Source organism: Trachinotus anak, unplaced genomic scaffold (assembly GCF_046630095.1).
Source record: "Trachinotus anak isolate AG129_WGS33_773 ecotype Australia unplaced genomic scaffold, CSIRO_AGI_Tana_v1 ptg000023l, whole genome shotgun sequence".
In the NCBI taxonomy this organism is placed as follows: Eukaryota; Metazoa; Chordata; class Actinopteri; order Carangiformes; family Carangidae; genus Trachinotus; species Trachinotus anak.
Window position 1 is genome coordinate 848,290 of NW_027273874.1, and position 18,726 is coordinate 867,015.

Here is an 18,726-nt window from a genome sequence, read left to right on the forward strand (position 1 = left end):
CACTCATCTGTCATTGCTTAAAGTAACTTTACTCCACCCTGTTAAATTTCACAACCTGTGTTGTGTTTGTTAACATTTCCCGGGAAGACAGCCTTTTCTTTTTTACTCCTCTTGAACCTTCCTCTGCCCTGGAGGCAGCAGGAGTGGACACAGCAAAGGAAACTGGAGTCCAATTTTTTACACTCTATCATCAGAAATTAACATCTGCCATTCCTGCGAAGTGACTCAGCACAGTTACATCCTGTGATAAAGGAGAGTATAACTTACAATCTAAAGTCCCTGGCATGGAGGAGATAAGATTAGCCTGTATGTTGACAACTTCACAGTGATCCAAAGAGTACACGTTTACTAAATGAACAATGTGCTGGATCCAGTACATTTGAGAGAATTTGTATTGCCTAAGATGACCAGTAAACATTCTGGTTTCACCTTTGGAGATGAACACAGGAGGGATTTTTTTTAGATTGATCTCACCGATGACACCTCACACAGATCAGCCCATCATGAGACTGTGAAGCATGAAGGGGAGAGGAGGCAGAGATGTCACATGAGCAAGTAGAGTGAGTCAGAGCTGTGGATCATTTGCACAATACACAGGTTCACAACTTGTGTGTTATATGACATGGACAATCATTGACTTTATTTATTTAGTGAGCATACAGTATGTATCAAGTGAAAAAATTAACATTAGGTAACTGATTTAGTCAGTGAGTTATGGCTAGTAAATTAGTATTAGCTATTAAATTTACAAAACTAGTATAGTAATCACTTGAAAACCAAGTATTATTAGAAATCACAAAATCACCCCAAAAAGGAATAAAGGTCAGTTAGCGAAAATTTACACAAGATGAAATGTTTATTATTTATAATGGAATGGGTTTTTTGGATCCAATAGGACGGGAGTTCAGTTTAGATTTAAATTTCTTTGGTTCAATGGGAAGAATTTCAATAAATTCTATTTAATGAAACTTCAGGGAACCGGATTTGTTTTTGTTTGTTTTTTTTTTAATTTCTGTATTTTTTTGTACTTAAAGGGGTGAAGGGGGTCGAGGAACGATCTCGTTAACCACACGGAAGTTGCGAAAACTTGAAGCCAAATTAGTCATTATTACGCATGGAGCTCGAAATAACGAGTGAATATTCTGCCAAGGACCCACTGAACGTCTCTGAGCTCAGATCGGAGTCAGTGTTAAAATGCAAAGCCATAATTACGCATGAATATCGCATGTTTTTGACTTTCCCTTCCCTAGCTGCTAACTGCTGGGCCTCGGTCATATGACAAGGACAGATGCCTCCTCACTGCCCAGCCCCTCGTCTTTAAGCGCAGCGGTTGATCAAAATAAAATAGTTCCACTGGGGAAAAAAAAATATAACACTGATTTTCAACCTCTTGGAAATTATTAATTTCACATAAGGAATTTTACATGAATAAATACCGATTATCACTTTAAATAAATGTGAATGTGGTCTAGAATAGCGATAAATACACCCTGCGCACTAGACTCTCCCCTACGTCATGTTGTTATTGTATCCCTCCGCCGCAGTCGCACTAGGAAAACAGCTGTGGCAAGCTAACGCTAGTTAGCATCGTTTGTTTTTGTCGTGTGTGTGTCAGCGATTTGGGCCGCTCCTTGCGCAAACCGCTATCGTACAACCCCGGAGTGACCGACTTGTTGTCTGTCATCTCTTTTAACGATGAAGTTCCAGTACAAAGAAGAGCACCCCTTTGAGAAAAGGCGGTCCGAGGGAGAGAAAATAAGGAAGAAGTATCCGGACAGGGTACCAGTAAGTAGCTAACGTTAGCTTGGTCGCTCGATCTGTGTTGTTAGCAATTCGACGGCTACCTAAGCTCAAGCTTCTGTAACACTTGTCTTATTTAGATAATCGTTTGTATCACCTAATGTTCACAATTAAAATATATCAACACTTGTGCGGTTCGGTTAAAGTTTAACACATTATTTTTCTCCGTAGTAGGCTGCCACGTTAGTAAACGCTAGAGGTTACTCAATAAGAATTACGGCCGCACTGAACAGGCCAGCTAGTGAAGGCTCCCTGTAATCCTTCCGTGTGTTTTAATTTTAGGATAATATTACTAAACGACAAACAATTACCCAAGATGACAAGGTAACATAACCCGTCTCTGGTTATAAAGACTAATGGAAAGTGAAATTGTGTACAGACAGATTCTTGTCTGATCGGGCGACTGGGTGTAGTTTTAGTCTCTATGCAGAAACGATAACAGCAGTGCACCTTAAAATAGTTAGTGTCAACAAACAGCTCACTTGTTTACGTCGCACTGAGTCTTGTAGATGGATTTTATACTCCACAACCTTTGGCCTTTTGCCGCTTAAACCCACCTAACAAGACAGTCTGGGTTAAAACTGTCAGAAAATAAATCTACTTTGTGTTTTCTTAAATGCGAGTACAATAGTAGTCCAATTTTCCTGTCTTTCATTTTACAGCTGTCATCAGTCATGGATTGTTTAAAAAATAATGTTTGGCTTCACCTAACTGTCGATTTTCATTATCGTTTGTTCTACTCGTTATTAATTAATTCATTTGTTCTGTGTAATGACAAGGAATAGCAAAAACATCCCACAAAAGTTTCCATGATCCCAAGATGATATTTTCAAATATAAAGATTTGTGTGATTAACAAAATATTTAGTTGTTTTTTTTTTCCAAAACATATACTACATCTCGGTTAAATATAATTCATTGCTCGCTTGACTGATAATTTCTCAGATCCTCTTTCTGACGAAGGTGAAACATACAATTAAAGTACTTCTCACTAACTCAACCTTTGTTGAGGGGAACATGCACTACAATCATCTGTTGAGGACATGTTGTGCATCAGTTCTTTTTTGTCTTTTTTAGGTAATCGTGGAGAAAGCCCCAAAAGCCAGAATAGGAGATCTGGACAAGAAGAAATACCTTGTCCCATCCGACCTGACAGGTAAACACTGACCAATTCCAAAGCTATATATTAATATGTTCCAGTCACATTTAAAATTTACACAATATTGTACTGTATTCCACAATCTTTTCCAGTGGGCCAGTTTTACTTCCTCATCCGGAAAAGAATCCACTTGCGAGCTGAGGATGCTCTCTTCTTCTTTGTAAACAACGTCATTCCACCCACCTCAGCTACCATGGGACTGTTGTACCAGGCAAGAGTCTTACTCACTTTCTACCTCACTGACCACTGTTGCGTACCTGTTTTACCTGCATTAAAGTGAGCTTCCCTCTACATTTTTAATATCATACTAAAATCTTTTTTTCCTCTCTCTTTTTCAGGAGCACCATGAAGAGGACTTTTTCCTCTACATTGCCTACAGTGATGAGAGTGTGTATGGGAACAGCCAAAGGGAAATCTGATCCCACTACCATCCCCCTCCAACCACTACCCACCTTTCTGAGACCTCCACCATTCATTCATTTGAATATTAAATCCAGCTCAGCAGCCTAGAGTTCCCAGAGTAAATACGTCAAATGCACTTTCACCACCCATACATTACCCTTCTCCCATCCATTTATGTCTTTATTATTCTGCAGTCTGAATTGTATTTGCATCCACTTTTCTTTTCAGTAACAACTTGGGTTAAGTGGTCTCGTGGCCAGTTGTTTTTCTAGTCTCATAATTGATCATATTTAACTGAAAAACTGAGAAAGATTCATGAAATAACATTAGAACTAGGCCGTAATTATAGTTACTCCAGGGTTAAGGGAAGAAAGGCATAGTATGTGAGTTCAAATCAGCTCTTACTGGCAACAAAGATAGTTATAGGTTGTCTAATTTTGTTGACTTGCAGGAGGGAAAAGCGTGTTTTGAGTTTAGTGTAGTAAATAAATTGCATCCACCAGCTAAAGACAGATAATGCTGTCTCTGGCAGAGTAAAGGGTAACTGTTTTGCAGCAGTTCTTCTCCTAGTAAAAACTGAAGGGGCTAGGTTAATTTTTCTTTTAAAACCCACCAGTCACTGAAGTCTGTGAATGGCCGTTTAGTGTGCTGCCCTGCATCTGACCCGAGCAAGGAGTATAATAGAATTCAGACTAAACAATCATCCTCTGCTTTCAGTGGTAAGACTATTCTGTTGAATGCTACTATGATTATTGTTGTTATTATTGTTAATTTTAGATGGCTTAATTTCTAAAGGTATTGTAAAGCTGAGTGCAATTTTCTCCTTTTTTTTTAAGTTTGTCTTCTTTTTTTAAAAAAAAAATTAAGATTTGAACTCTGTATACAGCTGCATTACTGGCTCTTTCTCTCCACTCATGACCATACATGATAAAATGTGATGAAAAGCTATCCATGTTTCCTGTCGTTATTGGATCTCTTGCTATAACCTTGCAGATATCTTTTTTTTCCCCCTTGTTATATAATATAAGTTATTAGAACTTATAGAAGTTCATGTGAAGTCCATTTTATTTACATCACCCAGAATTTGTCTTAAAGGGTGTGACTGTGTACAACAATGAACACCATGAACTGGCTATGTAGTTCAACCCTCCCAGCTTTGTTTGCTTATCATATCAGCTACTGTGACTGCTCAAATAATGTGTGCATTTCAGGTCACTTGCATCTTTTGTTACTTGCACAAGAGGCTGGTTTGGCAGGAAAAAAAGACAAAGGGTGGAGAAATCATGCGTAAGATATAGGCATACGCTGTATAAAAAAAAAAAAACAAACATAAAAAAAACAAAAAACAGCAGAGCAAAGTAAACACAAACAGAATTTGATGATGTCTTTAAAATTCATCTTTGATGTGATTTTTAGACTTTGAAAAAAAATAAAACAATATCTCTGTACATCTGTGTATTTCTTGTCGCGTCATATCCGTGTAAGATCCAGGAAGTAAGTATCCAGGTAATATTAAAAAAGACTCCAGATATGAAAATGGTTGCATGTCTTCAGCATAAGCTCAACTTTAACATGTTGTGTCTGAAGACGTTTATACAACGTGTCCGTACTTAATATAGGTGTCGTAATAAAAGGGGAATTTGGAAGTTTGTATTTGCCTATTAAGACGTCCCCGTTCAGATACGAAAGAAACTACAAATCCCAGAATGCATTTAGGGAAACCGCAGATGTCGTCCTTGGCACCGGAAGTAAAACCTTATCACCCGGGCTGAAAACCTCTTAGTGTGTTTATATTTTGTTGAGAAGTTTTGATTTTATGTTGTCTAACTGCCCCAGATATAGCCAAGTGGCCTCAAATTGAAAACCGCAAGACGGTTATATTCTTATTAAACGACCCACAAAGCGACAAAAGTAAGATTTTTGGTACTTTATCACTCCACCTCACTAAAGTAACGTTTGAAGATGCCATAAAATGCGTAACGTTAGCGCGAAGCAGCTAGCTAACTCCAGTTACCGCTTGCACTCAGGCGTTTTTAAAAATAAAGTTGTTGTCGGTGATCTTCGTGTCTAAGCGTTGTACATCTTCATCTTAAACTTCTACTTTGCCGATTGATGAACTATACTAAAAATATGCTGCCAGGTAAAAGTAGCTGAAGAATGCTAACTTAGCAATTAGCGGAGTAGCGGCTAGGCCTGTAGCATGATACACCTGTGTTGTTTCCACGGGTTATACTACCAGTCAGCTATAAACAATACGTTAAATACACTTTACATGTGTCTTGTAACCTTTGACAAGTTTCTAAACTGAAATTTGGCCCTACACTAGCTGGCCCCCCCACTGCCTGTCACCATGCCCGCTCTGCTGGAGAGACCCAAGCTGTCCAATGCGATGGCCAGAGCCCTCCACAAACACATCATGAGGGAGAGGGAGCGCAAGAGGCAAGGTATGCTGTGTGTGTCTGTGTTGCAAGGCTGCTTAGCCAAGTGGACACTGTCACAACATAAGAGGTAGAGGTGTATAGGTTTTGTTCTCGTACTGAACTGTACTCGGGACTGTTCACTATTAAAATGAAATGTTTTAGTATCTGAAATGTACGAACTAACGACAGTAAGGACTCTGAACTCTGCATCCCACCTTTAGAATACACCTCAGCAGGTATTCATTGCTATGAAAAACAGGCAGCTATCTCTACGCAACAAGAAATACTATGGTTATTATATATTGTGTAGTATGTTATTTCAATATCTGTCTGTGCAAAAAAAAAAAACAACTCATCACACTAAAACATTCACTGAAAAAACTACACTTTTTTCACCTAAACTGATCTTAAAAAATCTTTAATTGATTATCAAAATCAAACCAAACTCTTTTTAGTATTCCTCTATAGTGCAATAAAGTATTTAAATATGTTTTAATATTTTTTCACATCAACAAATATCTTAAAAAAAACATTCAAGGACAATTCAAAAACAAAAACAAAACAAATCTCTACAAAAATAAGTGCAGCAAACTTCATAAAAACAGCTTTTATCTAAGTAAGGGACTTGAATAGTTTTTCCACCGTTGAACTACATGAATATCATTGAATATCACAGAGGAGGAAGAAGTGGACAAAATGATGGAGCAGAAGATGAAGGAGGAGGAAGAGAGGAAGCGGACAAAAGAAATTGAGGAGAGGATGTCCTTGGAGGAAACCAAAGAACAGGTTGGAAAAACGATGAAAACTATGTAGTAGTGTGATATTTCTTTGCAGTCTGTGCTTCCACTTCTGTGCCACCTTACCCTGTGTTTAGACTTAATATATGGTAAAATATATGACTATCCCAACCCCAATTTTCATTACCTTCAGGTAATGAAGATGGGTGTGAAACTTCAGGGACTTCAAGAAGAGAAACATCAGCTCTTCTTACAGCTCAAGAAAGTTCTTCATGAGGAGGAAAAGAGACGCAGAAAGGAGCAGAGGTATTGTATTTTATCTAAAATTCAGATATAGGATCTTACTTAAGTATTGCTGGTATTTAGTTTCATCTCTGTGCCCCCTGTCTTCTTTAGTGATATCACAACACTGACATCAGCCAGCTACCAACCCAGTCTGCCCATGCACGCAGGGCAGCACCTCCTCAGCATTCAAGGTGAGATACTTGTCAGGTTCTGTACATCGCTTTAACTCATCTGGGGTTATGTGGGAAATTATCATTGTTCTTCATTGATATGAGTCAGCTGATCCTTCTCTTTTCCTCTCTCAGGCAGTCCAGTCAGCCACAGTCGACCTGGTGCACTGCTTGGAGAGCGGAGCAAACAGCTGTTCCCCACTGCTGTGATCCCAGTAAGCAAAGGACACTGTCACATGTCTGTGTGTTGAGTTTTTCTCTTGGATAATTAGAGGATTAACTGTTTTAGTTGTTTTGTGGTCAGTTGAAAGCTGTTTTCTGTGCTTAACAGAGCAGCCTGGCTCTGACTGCTTTGTGTATGTGTGTTAAATCCCACGTACCCAGTATGCACACTTGAGTGGTGTTGTCGGACACTAGTAATTCTTATCTCCTTTTCCTCCTTGTCTTTTAGACACGTCACTATCAGACACCTAGCTTCAGCTCAGGCTCAGCAGAGCATGGGCAGTTCAGTGGCGGCCAAGGGGTTCATGAGCCTTACGGGGTGGCCCAGGCCCAGCATCCCTCCACCTATGCCCCTGGACCATCTGTACCTGTCAGTTTTGCAAGCAGCTCTCAGATCAGAGGTACAGGACATATGTGTGTTTAAGTGGCAGGGATCACACATCATCTGCTTGCTGTGGTATACAAATAGTCTGAACCACATCAGTGTGAGGTGTAGTGATTGTAATCAGACTTACCTTCTCTTGTTCTCCCCTAGGTGCGTCTGCGTTTCAGGCTATGCAGTATCTCCCTCACCAACAACCCAGCTACCCCGTCCACGGTCACTTCACCTCTCAGCCCGGTCAGTTCCACGGGTTTCTGTGCTGTATTGTTTTTTCTATGTATTGAATTCTCTTGCTACAGACTTTTCATATTTATTAGTAGCAGTCAACCACAGGTAAAAATAAAGAGATAAATGACACTGCAGATGCTGTAGATGATAACTAGTAACTTGTGTGTCTCCTGCAGGATACATCCCTGGAGCAGGAATACCCCTTCAGAAGCAGCTGGAACATGCCAACCAACAGTCGGGCTTTACTGACGCCGTAAGAGCATTTCAGATACTTTAATGAAGCCTTCCTGAAGGTCAATAACCATTAAGTTCAACTGGAAAAGGGAATGCAGTGTGTAGAGATATACAGTATATAAGCTTCACTTAGTGTTGATAAGTTTGATTGTAGACACCTAAATAAACTGTTGTGTATTGGAAAAATGTTATTTGCATTCTAAAATACAGCGATCGTGTGTGAGAATGCTGTAGTCACGGAACTAATTATCCACATACTTGTACTTGAAGTTGTGAGTCCTTATCTGATTACTAATACCTTTGTTGTGTGCTTTGCCTCATAGGGTGCTTTGAGGCCTATGCATCCACCAGCCATGCATCCTTCTGCTCCAGGACTGCTGCCCACACCCTCAATGGCAGTGCAGATTCCCACTGCAAAGGTGAACTCCCAAAACACACACACAGCTCTTTACCGGAACCCCTTTTCACTGGTCTGTGTCACTTCCGCGTTTAATTCTGCCCACTTGACTCGCAAGAGGGGAGAGGGTGTTAATGGCAGAACTTGCCAAAAAGTGCATCCAATCAGATTAGAGAAGCAGGAAAATCATCTCTGAATTACCCAAGAGATAACTGCAAAAATTAGTGTTTTTTCTGGCTTTTCTTCAGTGTGAAATGAACAGTTCTTATTTGTAAATCATATCATAATGTGTATGTGTTTGAGTTTAACCTTGGCATTGATTTTGTGTCTGTGCCAGCAGTTTATGCGTAGAAAGTCTAAGCCTGGTTATCTTGAAATCATTTGCAATGTTTCATTTTCAGAGAACTTGCTCTGCCAACCTTCATGTCTGCACTAATTCTCTGTTCACAATCCACTGTCCTGCCACCATTTGTTTCTAATCACCTTTTTCACCGTAAAAACCCCCCCACAAAAATGCTTCTTAAGCCTCCCGTCTCAGAGAATGTTTTATCAACAAACACTGACAGTTGTCTTTTCATCTTGTTCCTCCCCGTTTCCATCTCCAGGCCCCGTTCCAGAGCTCTCCCCAGGGCGCTCCTCGCCACAGCTTCCTCCCCCACAGCCAGAGCGGGCAGAGGTTCTACCATCACGGCAAGTAACTCAAAGTCACAGTCACAGTCACGTTCACCGTCGCTGAGGTTTCGCAGCTTCCCTCTGCATTCAGGAGAGCCTGTTGGATGAGTCATGGATCGGCCTCTTCAGCAATGTCATTACGTTGGATTCTGCTGTTTGATTTGATGTTTTTTTCCTGTACAGTATCTGGTTTTTTGACTTTGTTAATGAGTGATCAGCAGTCCTCATGTTTATGTGCTTCTGTAAACACCCAGCTTTCATTTTTACATAACTTCAAATGATGTTAAGTTGTAAAATAGCTGATTATTTTACCTACACTGTAAAGCCATTCTGGAGGTGCTTTAGTGCACTAAAATGTTAATATCTTGTATAAAGCCAGACTGCATGAACCAGACCTTATTCTTTGTATACTAACATCTCATAATGACAACATCAGTGGACAGTTGTGTGTCTCTGCAAAGACTTTGCTCACTAAAAAGTAGAAAACCAGAATAGAGGAACATTTTTCAGGAACACATTTAGAGTTTGTGGATTAAATCAACCTGTTTCTGCTGAGGTCTCACACACACACACACACTGATGAACACTGCTGTAGCAGAAACACATTCTCTGTTTCAGTTTGTTGCTGACTTCTGGTTGATCACATTAGGGTTGGTTACCAAAAATTAAATCAAGATGACTGTAGTCTTGACACAATTATGGAGGATTTCAAGTGTTTTGCGTTGTCCTCTGAAGCATAAATCAAGTTTAAGTCGGTTCAGTTTTAAAGCTTTTATGTTGCAAAATAAAACCATAGGCAAACGCCACGTCCAACAGTTTGTGTCATCTTTATTTTTTTGGCCATGGAGACATTCTGCACAGTTTGGACTTGCTGTTACGAACACAAAGTAAGGATACCAAACTGCCACAACTTGTCTGCCCCCTGAATCAGCGCTCAAAGTTTGACAGCACTCCAAATAATACTCAAGTTATTTCTCCAAACAGCTCTGTGTGAAGGCCCGGTCTGAGGGTCTCTGCAAAGGGGGGGTTTTAAGAAGCGAATGAAGTTGGATCGAGGTTTGGCTGTAGGACTTCAAACAAATGAGAATTTTGTAGGTTCACGGAGGAGGGTTTTGTTTCTCTTTGCACTTCCAAGCCTTGAGACAAAAAGAAACTGAACCTGGGTGTGCCATGTTGGTAACCTTTAACAGACAAGTTCGAGGCGATGAAATAAAACAGCATAAGGACGGGGCTTGTTCAGATCAACTGCCAAAAGAAAAGTGCGATACAGAACAGACAGAACCTAGTTGTGTTTTCAGTCCTGCACGGCACACACACTCTGAACAAGCCTCAACAGAACAATGCAGATCTAGAGTTGAAGCCCTTGATAAAACGGGAACATATAAAAAAAAACAAAACAGTTGTGACATTATCACCACTTTTCTTTCCCCTGATGGTAGGTAGCTACTGAATATTTGTAGACCTACTCAGCTGTAAGTGAGAGACCTTCCTCGACACGTCTTCTTACATCTGTACGTCTGGCCTTAGATGTGGTTTCATTATGTGTGAATGTACATAGAGAACCTTTTTTTTTTGTTGTTGTTTTTACTCTTTGACATTCCAATTATTTATTAAAGTTCATGTCTAATTGAACTCAAAGGAAGGTCAGAAAACAGAGTGAGGGAGAGAGAGTATGAAAAACAAAGACAAACAGAAAGAAAAAAGAGGGAGAAGAGCATTGACCAGGCAATATCCCCTCCTTTTCCCCAGGTCCAGTGCATCTCGTTTGCCCCTGAAACAGAATTACAAGGGGGAAGGAATGAGAAGAAAGAGGAAAGAAAAGTGAGAAACCAGAGAAGGAAGATACTTAAGAAAAACGAGAGAAATATATTTTAATGAGACGAGTGTTTTAGCACCCGCAGCCTCCGCAGAGGAAACATTGCACAAACAACAGCTTTAAACATATTTTTTGGGGACACTTTATTCTACAGCCCGCAGTTTGCAGGTGAGAAAGTGCAGGAAAGAAAGTGCATGAAACAGTTTGACCCAACAGTTACAACAACGCTACAAGCTGTTTCTCGGTGGGAAATACAGGAAGCAACTGGCTATATCAGGCTGTAAAATGAAGTGCAACCCACAAGAAAAAAAACAAAAACAAAAAAAATAAACATACAACATAGCTCAAAAATACAATATGAACTTTAAGCTTTCGTTTATATTCGATAGTGCTACGTAAAAATGACACACATGCTCGTAATAGTGTTAACATGAGAGAAAAAGAACATTAAGGGGCAGGCAAATCCGCAGTAACACACTGCTCAGTAACCGTCAGTCCCAACAAACCTCCAATTTTCATCGAATTAGTTACATTTTCTCGATTATAAACCTTTAAATTTCAGCTGACCACTACTATGTCCAGTTCAAACAAATATATACACGTAAAACATAACGATGCATTGCAGGAGTATGAGAAAACATGGATCAGTTCCAGTATAGTCGTGACGCCTAATTGTAACATTTTAAGATGGCATGACCTCTTTCTCCTTTAATACCGAAGGTAAAACCTAAACATCACGACTCGGCAACAGCCTTGATCCCGCTGACTGGAGTTGCCTCCCCCTTTCTCCGTTGATGAACAATAAACTGTACGTGACATCACACACACTCGCACTGGCATGACACATGCTGGTGGCTTGTGGTGTAACATCCAAACACACACACACACACACACACACATAATTTTACATATCACACACGCACACACACACAGACATTCTCTCCTCTTCAGGCAGGCTTGGGTCAGGCTGTAGTTGGGGGAGGGTGAGAGGACGGCTGCATGTCGAAGCAGCTGTAGCTCTGTATTTACCTGCAGTGGCTTATTTACCGAGGGCTTTGATGCCAATTGCAGCTTCTTCATCCATTGCATTTAGAACAGTGATCTGAAAGAGCAGAGAGGGGATTTTTTTGTCAACCGGTGATCTGCTGAGTTAATCATTCAATTTTCTGCAACACAGGAGCATCAAAGGGGCCGTTTGTGAGTTTTCTCTGCTACCTGACTTTGTTTCTTGCCGGTGCTGGTGACTGTTGCTGGACAAGAGCTTCAGCCATCTTTGTCTTTATAATACAAGAGGTTGTAATACGCCCTTTGAGCAGCGCTGTGTCTTCGGGGCAGATTGGAAGCTACAGTGAGCTGCTATTGGAAAGTGACTTGATGTTGAACTTGTAATGTTTTTCTAGACTGTGAAGTAAGCGGCTTTTAATGCTAATGTTAGCAATGTAGCAGTAGCTCTGGGAAACTGATGGATATTTTTTCACAATTTATAGACTAAACAATTATTTGATTAATTGAAGAAACATTCTGCAGATTGATCAGTGATGAAAGTATCTGTTAGCCCTGGCTGGCAGCACACCGTGTCGATCCAAGTGCCAGTGCACAGACAATGAAGAGGGCCTGTCCTGCCTGGGTTTCAGAGCAGAAACCCAGAGCAGAGAGGGGCATCAGAGTGAGGTGTGGGTACTGACCAGGATCTCCTCTCCGGCTTCGTGCTTGCTCTCTATGTCTTTGCCCAGGTCTCCCTCGGGAATCTTCAGGTCCTCTCTCACCTCCCCGCTGTCCTGGAGCAGGGACAGGTAGCCATCTGTGATCCCAATGAGCTGTGGAGAGCGCAGGGACAGGAGCGTGAGAGAGAGAGAGGGGGGGGGGGGTCAGAGGGAGTCATGCACAAACATCTCAGTGTAAATGATTTCCATTCCACAGACCATTGAAGTTATTCTTGCTTGTTCCCCCTGCGTGGTGACTGTAGGCTCCTAGGGGAGACACTTTCTAATCTGAATGACTGCAGACATGAACTTCCTGTCATAAAGGTATGAACGCACTGGGAATATGTGATTTGATTTTCAGTTCGGCTTCCTGTGTTTTAATCCGACCGGTTTGATCAGTTGCTTCCGTCTGGTGAGCTGAGTATCAGATTCTGGGCCTGCATGGTTATTAAAAAGTATCATTTTCAATGAAGCAGATGACGGATTTGAGATGAGATGAAATGACAAAATGCCCAGTTACCCCAAATATTTCCAGCAGTTCTCAAACCAAGAGATGTCTGTCATTTTAATCAAGGTGCCCATCCATTTCATTTGGTCGCATGTCAAAATGTTTATACCTTGGTCATTTTCAGCTACATATTTTAACTGGATGACGGGTTTCAGTCATCAGACATCTGGCTCTTCAGTTATCAGAGAAAAAAGCCAAGCAAATGTTGAGCAGCTGAGCTCCAAGCCCCTCCATGACGTCCTGCATCGGCTGAACAGCGTCGGTGAATCACAGATATTTTTTATGTCAAACTGCTTTATTCAGTGTTTTAATCCCCGAGCTTGGCTCCTGAACGACTGACACTGAAGGAATCCGCAGCAGGGGAATCTGACGGCAATGCAGGTGAAGGCAACAGCTCCCATGATCCCATGCAACTTCACGTCACCCAATGCCATCTTTAGTTATTGTTTTGACCGAGAGGCCCCCGGTGGCAGAAATTACATACTGTGCATTTAGCTGACTTCTCGACCACCTGGGCTTCAGTGGAAACAACCTCTAAGTAATTTATTATCATTTATTATATCAAATTATCACCTTTTAACTTGATGTGCACCTGACAAATGTTAATATTCACTTTCCTCCTCTCCTCAAAAAACCTGAAGGACAACTGTGGGCGTTCGGCTGCTAAATGCTCCACGACGTTCACCAGCTAGCTGCTAACTCTGTTTGCCTGATGTTCGGTGCCGGGTCGGGGAGTGTGCACTGTGTTTTTGAGCGCGCTTTTACCGAAAACAGCTTCCCACCGGACCTGAAAACAACACTGATGACAGCTGAACCAAAACAGAGACGGCCGTGAAACCAAAACAATGAGCCGAAAGACACTAAAAGGCTCCATGACACTGAGGAGAACTGCAGTGACGGGTCCCTCTGTCCCTGTGTCTCTGTGAGCAGGACTCGTTGTCAACTAATGAGGCTCTTTCCAAATAAGCATCCAACTGCGAAATGTCTCCCAGCAGCCACGCACTTATCTCTGAGAATCTTGCTCTTATTAAAGATCAAATCGTATTTGTGAATATTACAGTGATATCAGAGGCTCGACTATAATTTCCCATTTATGACAAATAAATACATTCCTCATAATCACCTCCAAGGTTCATCAGTTAATCAGTGTATTACTTGATATATTTGTTGATCTAGAGCCCTGTGTGTTTCCAGACCAAGCTTTTAGAAAATAGCATGCCTTTATGGTGGAAAGTATAGAGCAGACTTATGTAACACTGTATTTTAACGATATACCAGGTAACAAGCTAGTTTAACACCAGTCAGGACCTGCGAACGATCTGGTCTGTCCTCCAGCTGTCTCACCTGGTAATCCATTCTCTTGATGTTGGGGACGTCCATGTTGTGGGTGGAGGGACAAATATCCTCATACTTCTTACCAGAGAAGATGTCGATACCCACCAAGTGCACCTGCACGAGCAGAAGGACCCAAACACAAAGTAAACGCTTTAGAGAGAAAAGTAACGCAAGCTACACTTTACCAATAATGATCTTTAAAAAACATTCACGGTTTAAAGCAAGTACTTGAGTTACATACTTTTAAAATGGGTGTATCATGTTCAAACTTAATTCATAATATACACTTTTTTTCAAATAGTGAATATCTTTTTAAAAGGGAAAACTGCAACCCATCAGGGACACATTGATGTTATTATACAGACTGAGAGTGTCCATTAATGTGCATTAATATTAATGAGTGTTTATTTCAGAGATAAGTGGATAGCACTCCTTCAAAGGTGAACCTGTAGAAAAGGCTGATTCAAAACAACCCTATGTCTTTTTTATAGTAAACCGGTGATGGAACGATTTTCCGTATTTTACACCTGAGTTATTTGTCTGATTTATGCTCAGACAAATAATCTAAAATATAATATTAAAACTACGGTTTGGACATCAGTGCCCACTGTGTCCCTGCACTCCGGTATTTCACCGACCTTAGCGTGGCCGTGCTTGCCAGTCTTGGAGGTGGACATCTCAACAATCTTGCAGGGTCGACCCTTCAGCACGACGAAGCCATTTTTGCGCAGGGCCGAGCACTGCACCGGGTAGGTGGCGGATGCCCCAGCATCACCTGTCTGGAAGTCCAGCTCTGCATCTGCCATACCTGCTGTGGAGGCCGACAGGCAGGATGCAGATATTGATACATGTTCATACTTCATTCAGGGAAAGTGGCACATTTATTGTTACAGCTAAGAGATGTATTGATTTAGTATAATGATAGAAGACCAGATCATGTCTGGGATTTGGATAATCGTATTGTGATGAGTGAAATGAGCTCTGAATGCTTGTCTAGGACTGGGTATTGTTTGACATTTTTGTCCGTACTAGTGTCAGTTTCTCTATGACACCAACATAATACTTTTTCAGTACTTTGTAAAATATATGCATTTTTTTCTACAAAACCTCCTTCTCACTGAAGAAAAGAAACCAGTCTTGTTAAATGTTAAAAGTGACTTCCACACCTTAATAAACAAACAATATAAAACTCAATAAAAATGATGATTTAAAACAGTGTTTAAAGAATAAGAAAACAAGGCTGTGTTCAGACCAGCTTTTGATACACTGTGCTACAGAATCAACACGGAGTTTAAGGTGTGATATCCAGACACGGCCTTCACTTGTTCTGCTGTTGTATCCACTCTAAAGTCTCTCTGGATGACAACTTATCACAAATCACAAATTCACATTAAATATTGACTAAACAGCCACACAGTAAATATTGTCAAACATGGTGTAATGTTTGGTTTTTATCATTCTCTTCTCACTCTGGCTGGAGTTTACCAGGGCAAGTTTCTACTTAAAGGTCAGATACACTTCATACACTACTGTGGTAAAACACACTGGACGTGGATTGAAAGGTCATAGAGTAAGAAGTGTTTATTAAGTTAGTCCACAAGGAAAGATGGTGGATATCTGTCAGGAGGAGAGTAAGGAAATGTGAGAGTTGGCTGCTGATGCCCTACTAACAGCAGCCCAACTGCAAGAGATAAACAAAACAATCAAAACAGCTGCAGGTGAATGTTTCGCTGCAGTTTTAATCATTGTGCCAAACTCCTGCCCCGGCGGTGCAGCCCTGCTCCCTGCCACGACTACAGTGAGACAGACGGCGGAGCTCAGGGACTAACTCACTGTCTTCACAGACGCCAGCACAGGCTACAGAGAGGGGACAACTTCCCGACCTCACTTGTGCGCTTTACTGCTCAATCGCGGCGGATGGTCACCGGGTGAACCACGGCAAACCAGGGCCCCGCTAATCCGCGCCAATGAGCCGCAAATTAAACGTCGAGCCGGGCGTGACTCGTCTAACCACCTCCCGTGGTCGTTAAGCGGGCAGGACACGTCAAATGTGGGACACAAACACCACGGTTCAGGTCACACCCCGGGGGCAGTTAGTTGAGCGGTATGTCCGCAGTGGTGAAGAGGAGGGGACGGCCGCGGCCTAGTGCGCACACGGCGCACCGCGGCCCGGCGTCGGTAGCGCGTACGGCCGGTGTCCCCGCATCCATGCGCACTGGCTGCGCTCAGGCCGAGGCCCTGCCGGAGAGGAGACTCCAGCTCACAGGGCAGAAACGACAACCTCAGAGGCAATTAAACCCGCCATCACGCCAACACGGACCTCCGTGTGGACGACCCTGGTTATTTTAGCCCTGCGCCGGCCAATAACACGCCCACACATGATCGATATGATTATGGAAATCGACTGGGGTTTTTTTTTTTTTTTTTTTTTTTTTTGGCCCGCTATTGCACAGTAATGACTAAGCTAATACTCGGGATGGCTCCGACGTGCACAAGCGCAGTGAGGGAACAGCATCAGCCCGATCACGCTGCGGGGCGAGCTCGGAGCCGGCTGCATGTATGTGAGACGCGCTAAAAGCCAAACGCAGCCGAAGTCGTGCAGGATTTGCGAAGTTAAAGCGGGTAGTTTTCCCGGAGCTCCCGTCGGGGATGGGATAAGATAGCTGGAGCCAGTCCTCCGGCAACACGGACCGCTGGCGTTGCTTGACGGGGGCGTTTAAAGGGGATATATCATAATACAGCTTCAGACAGACATGTGCATAGGATAACCCGTCTGCTCAGGCGCAAACACGCCCCGTCTATTGGATGTTTTGATAAGGAACTTACCCTGGTGATAATAGCTCTCCTGTCCTGTGGTACCTATCAGCCTTTCTCCCTTTAATTCCTCCTCCTCCTCTGTATCCGCGCTAACGGGCTTTCTGGCCGGGTTTTCCTCCTCTGTGGCTCGTTTGCGATGTCGCTCTCCCCCCCCCTTTTTTTTTTTTTTTTAAGATATCAGTTATCTCTTTATTCCTCTTTCATTCCGGGCGTTTCCGCTCTGCTCTCCTCTGGTGCGCTGTAATCCAGATCGGAGTTCACCTCCTCCAGAGGTCCACGACCTTTAAAGTCAGCCGCCGGGCCGAGAAGAAGCAAAGCCCTGGACCCCGCTGTGCGTGCTCTGTCTGCTGCCTGCACTCCACCTCCTCGGTCTCTCCCTCATCCAAGCTCCTCACCGCTGTCACAACATCACGAAAAAATCCAAACATCCGACTTCCCGTTGGAACTGTCACAATAAAATCCCATCCGCGATTAAAGACGTTATCACAACGTTATTTCAGTCACGACAGCCTTGTTTATCATATGTTATCACTATTATTATTATTATTATTATTATTATTATAAAAGGGTTGCCAAAATAAATACATTACAACCAAGGGCCACTTACTAGCTTTTCTAGAGCTTTCAACCGCATCTAATGGTTTTCATCAGAGGGCTGGGTTGTCACAGTTGTCATGGGGATAGCAGTTGCCATCACGTGATGTAGCTTGCAAAGAGTTTTAGTTACATTCTAGAATGCAGACGTTGAACTGTATTCCATAATGGATGATGAACTGTAACTGCATTACAACGTGTTCTAGAATGTAGATGTTACATTGTGTTCCAGTAGAAATTATAAAAAACAAATAATCAACACCAATACTGATATTTGTGAGTTTAAAAAAAAGTCAATATATTGATTAAAAGATTTTTAACTGAAACAGATAGTGTAAATAAAATTCTTGTCATGGATCTCTAATTATTAAAGAAATCTGACATGCATGTGTACTCAGCAGGACGCTTACAGTTGCAAAAATAATCTAGAAAAATTACTGTTTATCTTTGGTATTCCTGGTGCGGTGGTTTCTTTTTACTCATTGGCCGGCACACACGCTGGCATGTATTAGTCATATTCTACTGTAGAGTGCAATGAGACATGAGATTATGCAGAATAGTGGAGAGGATGACAGGGAGACCCTACCCAGGCTCACATCAAATTTCCCATATATTGTCAGAAAGGTTTGAGGTTACTTCTCTTGCTCTTTGATATGTTCGTACTTTATTTGGTTTAGAAGTATTATTGTGTTGATGGCTGTATTCTCAGGTAACATGGTTTAGAAGTTGGGGTTGAGGGTACGGGGTAGGAGGGGTCGTTTTCTACATCTCACATACTGAAAGTGAGTTAAAGTGTATTTTACTGCTTACCCAGACGGACTTTTAAGTGAGTAAGTAAAGGATTTG

The 18,726-nt window shown here is 41.9% G+C and overlaps 3 protein-coding genes across 4 annotated transcripts; 2 read left to right on the plus strand and 1 right to left on the minus strand.

Annotated features, from left to right (window-relative positions):
• The first annotated feature begins 1,529 nt into the window (after nucleotides 1-1,529).
• On the plus strand, nucleotides 1,530-4,308 carry gabarapb (GABA(A) receptor-associated protein b). The gene is made up of 4 exons (XM_071459751.1): nucleotides 1,530-1,785; nucleotides 2,877-2,955; nucleotides 3,051-3,169; nucleotides 3,297-4,308. The coding sequence occupies exons 1-4, from the start codon at nucleotides 1,696-1,698 to the stop codon at nucleotides 3,375-3,377; spliced, it is 369 nt and encodes a 122-aa protein (XP_071315852.1). The 5' UTR covers nucleotides 1,530-1,695; the 3' UTR covers nucleotides 3,378-4,308.
• An 810-nt stretch (nucleotides 4,309-5,118) lies between these two features.
• gps2 (G protein pathway suppressor 2) lies at nucleotides 5,119-9,920 on the plus strand. Its single transcript, XM_071459744.1, has 11 exons — nucleotides 5,119-5,271; nucleotides 5,687-5,804; nucleotides 6,457-6,566; nucleotides 6,711-6,823; nucleotides 6,914-6,993; nucleotides 7,108-7,187; nucleotides 7,424-7,595; nucleotides 7,730-7,813; nucleotides 7,981-8,057; nucleotides 8,362-8,457; nucleotides 9,041-9,920. Exons 2-11 carry the CDS (start codon nucleotides 5,711-5,713, stop codon nucleotides 9,131-9,133), a joined length of 999 nt encoding a protein of 332 aa, XP_071315845.1. The 5' UTR covers nucleotides 5,119-5,271; nucleotides 5,687-5,710; the 3' UTR covers nucleotides 9,134-9,920.
• Nucleotides 9,916-17,679, minus strand: LOC139607113 (eukaryotic translation initiation factor 5A-1). 2 transcript variants are annotated; one of them, XM_071459749.1, is made up of 6 exons: nucleotides 17,296-17,679; nucleotides 15,108-15,280; nucleotides 14,479-14,583; nucleotides 12,609-12,740; nucleotides 11,953-12,025; nucleotides 9,916-10,878 (listed from the first exon to the last, which is right to left on the minus strand). In XM_071459749.1, exons 2-5 carry the CDS (start codon nucleotides 15,273-15,275, stop codon nucleotides 11,963-11,965), a joined length of 468 nt encoding a protein of 155 aa, XP_071315850.1. In that variant the 5' UTR covers nucleotides 15,276-15,280; nucleotides 17,296-17,679; the 3' UTR covers nucleotides 9,916-10,878; nucleotides 11,953-11,962. The 2 variants fall into 2 exon arrangements, with proteins under 2 accessions (XP_071315850.1, XP_071315851.1); XM_071459750.1 differs by lacking the exon at nucleotides 9,916-10,878 and having other exon boundaries at nucleotides 10,958-12,025; nucleotides 15,108-15,277; nucleotides 17,296-17,428.
• Between the last annotated feature and the right edge of the window lie 1,047 nt (nucleotides 17,680-18,726).

Coding starts and splice junctions, on each gene's coding strand:
- LOC139607113 (XM_071459749.1), bottom strand. CDS start 15,275: ATGGCAGATGCAGAGCTGGACTTCCAGACAGGTGATGCTGGGGCATCC. Junction 14,584..15,107: donor GCAAGCACGGCCACGCTAAG/GTCGGTGAAATA, acceptor CTGCTCGTGCAG/GTGCACTTGGTGGGTATCGA. Junction 12,741..14,478: donor TCAAGAGAATGGATTACCAG/GTGAGACAGCTG, acceptor CGCTCTCCACAG/CTCATTGGGATCACAGATGG.
- gabarapb (XM_071459751.1), top strand. CDS start 1,696: ATGAAGTTCCAGTACAAAGAAGAGCACCCCTTTGAGAAAAGGCGGTCC. Junction 1,786..2,876: donor AGTATCCGGACAGGGTACCA/GTAAGTAGCTAA, acceptor TGTCTTTTTTAG/GTAATCGTGGAGAAAGCCCC. Junction 3,170..3,296: donor CCATGGGACTGTTGTACCAG/GCAAGAGTCTTA, acceptor TCTCTTTTTCAG/GAGCACCATGAAGAGGACTT.
- gps2 (XM_071459744.1), top strand. CDS start 5,711: ATGCCCGCTCTGCTGGAGAGACCCAAGCTGTCCAATGCGATGGCCAGA. Junction 5,805..6,456: donor GAGGGAGCGCAAGAGGCAAG/GTATGCTGTGTG, acceptor TGAATATCACAG/AGGAGGAAGAAGTGGACAAA. Junction 8,058..8,361: donor AGTCGGGCTTTACTGACGCC/GTAAGAGCATTT, acceptor TTTGCCTCATAG/GGTGCTTTGAGGCCTATGCA.